Source organism: Olea europaea, chromosome 21 (assembly GCF_002742605.1).
Source record: "Olea europaea var. sylvestris chromosome 21, O_europaea_v1, whole genome shotgun sequence".
NCBI lineage: Eukaryota > Viridiplantae > Streptophyta > Magnoliopsida > Lamiales > Oleaceae > Olea > Olea europaea.
Genome location: NC_036257.1, coordinates 13,951,912 through 13,957,877, shown reverse-complemented (window position 1 = coordinate 13,957,877; position 5,966 = coordinate 13,951,912). Strand labels below are relative to the sequence as shown.

Below are 5,966 nucleotides of genomic sequence, written 5' to 3'. Positions count from 1 at the left end.
ACTTATTCTAGAAGTCTTTATTTGATTTAGATTGTATTTCACTATAACTATTTATAACTAGAATCACGATTTGACATGCTTCGTTTTTAATGATTCTCTTATACGAATTTTCTCTATCTAGTCATTTCATATAAGAGACTAATGTGAAATTTAGCAATTATAATCTTTCGAATTTAAAATGTTCCATGGCAAAAAAATCGAGTATAGCATTTCAAATCAGTTACAAAGCCTATGCACAAGCCCGATCTTTTTTCAAAAGAAAAAGGCGGCTATTACTTATTCGGTTGGTTGATGTAAAAAACCATAACCATACAATGGTGCCGTTTATTTGGATGTCAATGCAATATTAATCTAGAAAACATTATAACTAAGAAGACTCGACTCTTTCTCAATCATGTCTCGTGTCCTATCCAACGTATCAAACATATATTTAACAGAGACCTTATTTCAATACTGAACATGAGTAGTAACATTCATATTCATATCGTGCAAATGTACACTCAGAAGGGACAACTTTTTAAGTCCTTTCTTGCCCAGCTTCCTTAGAAGGAACAAAAGGAGGCTCAAATCTCCTAAAGACCCTATAAGCTGAGATTACAGCCAATGCAAGGAAACAACAAACTGCAATAACATAAAGAGCCAAAGCTGTTTTCAATCTATTGCAGAACTTTCCATAAGAACCACAGGCTTCACTCCATGTCACTTTTTGATCCCCATTATATGCCAAGTAAAGAAACTCCACCGATGCAGCCATTGATGTCACCGTTAAATATGCTAGCATCTGTGTGATCATGAACAACCCATACAATATATAAGGATAAAAAGATAAATATAAATTCTTGCTTTTTAATTGAGATTTCTTATTGTGGGACCTACAGGAAAGATTTTTAAAGATGTCCCACCATAAAAATCAAGATCCAAAAAATGTAGTTTCTGTTAAAATAAACTCCGTAAAATGAACGCGTTTTCTTTAAACGTTTAAACTCTTAGAGCCCATTTGACTGAATTTCCCTTTTGCTTCTGCTTCTGAAAGCTTCTTCTAATCAAATAAAGCACCTTCTTAAAATTATTTAAACATGTCCAAGAGCACTTTCTTAGTTTTAGAAACAATTTTTGACTTCCAGAGCTTTTAGATGATGGAATAGTAGACACGCAAATATCGAAATCAAGTCTTGTTATCACCAATCTACCAAATTGCAAAAGATTCGTTGAAAACTAAATTTAAATAAATAAACGTGTCATTTAACATCTGAAATGATGGTTCAATAAGTTGTATGTAACTAGATCTAGTGGAAGTGAAAACCTGATCTGAAACAAAGAAAAGCCATGTTTTAGTCATTAGGCATCTGACCCATGAGGAAGCAACAGCAAAAATGGCATATCCTGCAGATATTGCACTGATGCAAACCATGTACCTGCCCAAAGATGTAAATTTACAATTTATATCCAACAATAATAGATACAAATTATTCACAGATAATGAATCGGGAATTTCAATTTCTTACTTGAGTCCAATGAAATTACTGTACTCCACTTTTCCATAGATGTTGTTATCTTGCTGGTTGGTGACAGTTAGCCATATGGATGCAACACTCAAAGGAACAACAAACATTCTAAGAGAACAATCTACGAGTCTTAGGTTGGAAACTTCATTGCCAAGAAATCTCATATTTTCAAGAACTGAAGTGAAGGAACAGTATGAAGTGAAGAGATGGTGGAACTGTATGGTATGATGAGGGCTATATCAGTGGACAAATGGAATTATATACACATTTTTCAAGTTTTTGATTTTGTGGGCTTTTCAGATTTCAACTTATTTTCTGAGGAGAAAAAGCGTCAGCTTGAAATAGTGTGGAGACAGGTTGCTGATTGAGTGGGAAGAGTGAGAATTAGTGGGCTAGCTTTTTCACAAGAGGAATCATGCTAGATAGGGTTGGTGAAGAATTTGGATTTATCCATTTTTCTTAAATCTATTTCGACCATATATTTTATGGAATTACATATTTAGTAAATTTTTATTCAAATTTACTGAAAAATAAACTTTTAGCTAAACCAAACAAATGCCAAATATTACACGGCTTTTAGGCATTTGTTTACATCTGATACCCCCATCAAGAGATGTTGACTTGCCTGCAAGGGTATGGCTTGATACAGAGAAAATTGTTCTTCAGCAGAAATCAATTACCTTATCTCCCCGTAACCCATCAAAAGAATAAAAATACAAAAAATAATAGAGAAAATCACAAATTACAAGTTTTTTTTGTTAGTGGTGCAAATCGGGTCAGGTTCTGTGACGTTTTTCAACATGGAAAGAGTCCATAAGCTCATTTTTCTTTGTCAATATTATCAAATCTTTCTTATCAAACATTCACTCCGAAAAAAACTCACAAACTATGTGCATTTTCCAGTTTGTGTGTGAATTGAATCCTTCGTCAATATGGGATGAACCTATAACCTTAATTTTCTTCTTCTGTCAAATTCTCTTTGCCTAACACTCGCTCAAAGTTGTGCGCTGTGTTAAGACATTCACAATTTTCACTCAAAGTTCTGCGCCTTGTTAAGACATTCATAAAATCCATCACGTGTTCGGCACCCTGATGATAACAACAATTTTGTAAAAGAACAAAAATAGGAATAGCAAATTAAAATGTCTGTGATCAGTAAAAAATCACAAGCTTTCATCCTCAGATGAGTTGAAATTTGAATAATCAAGAAAAGAAATATGCCTCTAAAAAGTTCACATGTGAAAGACAAACTATAATGTAAAAGCAGCAAAAAAGGCAGTAACAGCTTGCTTTAGAATACAGACTTATTATGAGTTCCACTAAGCCATAATGATCATCAAATATATGGATGTTACAGCATGGCAAAAAAATGTGTTTACATTGCTCCAGATAGAGTTGCTACAATGAACTGTCTCCTATGCTACAATGAAGCAAATTTCGAATGCAACCTCTATTTCTATCTTTATATCACATTTACATCTGTCTTGTAAAGAAAAGACTTCCAGATGATGGACAAAAAGGTGCATTTTCACTCTACAACCACCAAGTGTTCTCGGCTTTCCCAGAAAGTCTGTAAATTCCAGAGATTGGAGAAGTCAATGCAAATCAGAAATTTGCATTCCACAGAGTTTTCTCACCTTCCCCACATCGTCTGTGAACCTCCTTGATCCTATCGGCAGAATTGCAGATGCCACTGCAGCTCCAATCGAAGGAAGCAACACAGATGTTGCCTGCCTGAGCCTTCCACTCACAATCTGTAGTAAAGTCAACATAGTCAAGGAAATTAGCAATCATACAATGTGATGTCTATGTGTTTCTTCTTACTTTTGGGAGTAATATGTGGCTAAGAATGCTTCCGTTCATTGAATACAATCTACTATTTTTTTAAGAGAGGATTAAGTAATTCCGTAAAACAGAGAAAGGACTTTAAAGCTTCAAATCTATAAAAAATGAAGTCTTAGTCAGAAATAAGATTTTAAACTTCTTCGCATCTCTCTCTCTCTCTCTCTTGTGGTAGATGGGCCACCAAGTTTTTGTATTTACATATTTTGTCACCATTCCTTCTTAATGGTGACTTGTTTAACAAACCTATGAGTGAAAGAACCATTGTAGGAACTCAGCCCACTGGCATCCCAGAAGATCGAAGAAGAATTGACAGGCAACCAGATTCAGCAACAGGATCCAAGCAGCTTTGTAAGTACAAACGTATATATTTGTTGAGTGAAGGAATTCGACTAACAACAGACGTTCACAAGTTCTAATGGCTCACTTGGATGTACGGAATTGAGATTATCTAGGTGCAAGTGGAGATACATTGGGTATCAGTCAAAAAAAAGAAAAGAAAAGGATGATGAATCTTTTAGTAGATCTGAAGTTAAAGTGGTCGGCCAGGTATTTGGTTGTTTTGCGGACAATATCTCAAACGTAAGTATGCCATGGCATAATCAAGTTTGGCTAGTATCCATGAGATGGATATGCAGTGAACTATATGCCTCTGTAAAGGGATCTTCTCCAAAGAAGACATACGTACATTGGAAAATTCACTGCCTTAAAGAGTCATACAGCCGTTCTAATATAGACTAATTTCTAACACACAGTCTTCGAAGCTGATGTCTCAATATTTGGGGTTTTTCCCTTCTTTCTTTGTTTTTTCTTTTCTTATTATTATTATTTTTTTTAGGGGTGGGAGGTGAGTTAAAGTGAGTTAATTTTACCAGGGGGTGTTCCACAACATAATCTCCTGTCATCTATGTGCTCCACATCTAATCCAATGAACCAAGACCCCAGCGAAACATCCTCATTTGCGTACTTGTGCAGAAGGTGCCTAGGATAATTAAAACTTCAAGTCAATAAGATAGTAGAAGTATAGAAAGGCACAAAAAATCCAAGGAAAACAAACACTCACTGGTTTATTGATATATAAGTAGCCAAATTTTTTGAAATGGCATATAATTGTCCTGTAGCGTGACGAAAATATTTATTTCCTGGCACACCGAATTTCCAGGACTCCGGTTCATGATATCTTACACCCCTGTTAATATAAATGGCAAAAATGAACAGTAACGAACGAGCCAAGAAAGAAATATAAGGCGAATTGCATCTCAATGGTATTTACAAGGAGACAAACTTTTAGGAAGTCTACACTTACTTTTGAGCAAGTACAGGACCAGATTTCATGCATCCAACATACACCCTTGGTTTTGAGCGATGCCGAGCTAGTGTTGCTCCTAATGTTGCTACAGTTCATTTCCATAAATCATTAAGTGGGTGCACTAAGAAACATGTACACAGAGCAGACTACAAAAAATTCTTTTACCCCTTTTGGTGGTTGAAACGTGACAAAGATACATGGTTTGCGTTACCAAGTAAAAAATAAATAAATAAATACTTCGCCAAATACAGCTAAACCAATAACAAAAAAGAGGGAAAGTTAATGTCGTGCTTGGTGATTTCTTTCACCAGACAAGCAAGCAAAAAGGCACCATAAAGATAAAACAAAGAAAAATGAGAAACTAATAAATATTATCCTAGATGGAATTTATGTAAGATTAAAATCGAAATATCGACAAGATAACTTTAAAAGGAAGAATATCAGCATTACCTATATTCACGTGTACATCATCATCAACTTTGACATAGAAATCTGCATCCCAAAGAGCAACTGCAGTAGTAAAATAGGCCTTTGTCTTGGCAGATAGTTCCAGGTACCCCTCAACATGTTCCTAGACAATAAAGTATTAACAAGACAGTAACACTTCATTGTATATTTAACAGTACCATGCAACATGTGGATAGGGGGATTTGATGTAAAACAGGTAGGCTTTCCACACAAAATGGTGCATGAAGATTTGAGACCTCTATTTTCTCATCAGACTACTTCAGAGAAAAAAAAAAAAATATATTCAAGTGAAACCAGAAGTAATGACGATACCAGTCTCAAAAAGTCTCCATGTTTCCTATCTTCTGCTTCAATAGCTCTATCAAGAATGCCACCTGATGTTGCACTGTTGACCAGAGGTTCAAATATGAAAGGAAAGGAAAATTAGATACCATTCCTCGTTAAGTTGTCATTAAAGTAAAATATGACCCTAAAGAAAATTCAAATGAATCTTCATTATGATCAAATGCTGTGAAATAAAAGTTTGCACTTGTTAAAATGCTCTTCTAAGGCCCTAGGTAATTCAATTCCATTTTAAGTGCATGTTTGTTTCCCATTTTTTTCAATATTATAATGAGTTTTTTTACCTGAGGTAATTCAATTCCATTTTAAGTGCATGTTTGTTTCCCATTTTTTTCCATATTATAATGAGTTTTTTTACCATTGGAAGCCTGCAACTCACCCACAATGTGAGAGGCCAGTCAAAAAAGGGCCAGGTGGGGCCCATCAACGGTCTAATTTCTTCTAAAAATGAGAAAAAAAATGGCAAGCAAACAGAATCTAACAATGTGCTATATGTAACG

General features: G+C 35.0%; 2 protein-coding genes across 2 annotated transcripts; both read right to left on the bottom strand.

The window, feature by feature from the left end:
* Nucleotides 1–310: 310 nt before the first annotated feature.
* LOC111370798 (CASP-like protein 2D1) lies at nt 311–1,914 on the bottom strand. The gene is made up of 3 exons (XM_022992668.1): nt 1,506–1,914; nt 1,304–1,415; nt 311–781 (listed from the first exon to the last, which is right to left on the bottom strand). Exons 1-3 carry the CDS (start codon nt 1,667–1,669, stop codon nt 518–520), a joined length of 540 nt encoding a protein of 179 aa, XP_022848436.1. The 5' UTR covers nt 1,670–1,914; the 3' UTR covers nt 311–517.
* An 830-nt stretch (nt 1,915–2,744) lies between these two features.
* On the bottom strand, nt 2,745–5,547 carry LOC111370797 (probable beta-1,3-galactosyltransferase 2; the record flags this gene model as incomplete). The annotated part of the gene is made up of 6 exons (XM_022992667.1): nt 2,745–3,259; nt 4,220–4,329; nt 4,411–4,536; nt 4,654–4,741; nt 5,107–5,227; nt 5,437–5,547. Coding segments are annotated over 6 exons (705 nt in total), but the record flags the coding sequence as incomplete, so codon positions are not given.
* Between the last annotated feature and the right edge of the window lie 419 nt (nt 5,548–5,966).

Excerpts from the sequence above, each read along its gene's own strand:
- LOC111370798 (XM_022992668.1), bottom strand. The coding sequence starts at position 1,669 with ATGAGATTTCTTGGCAATGAAGTTTCCAACCTAAGACTCGTAGATTGT. Across the intron at positions 1,416-1,505 it reads AGTAATTTCATTGGACTCAA|GTACATGGTTTGCATCAGTG; the intron begins GTAAGAAATTGA and ends ATCTTTGGGCAG. Across the intron at positions 782-1,303 it reads TTTTCTTTGTTTCAGATCAG|ATGCTAGCATATTTAACGGT; the intron begins GTTTTCACTTCC and ends ATGATCACACAG.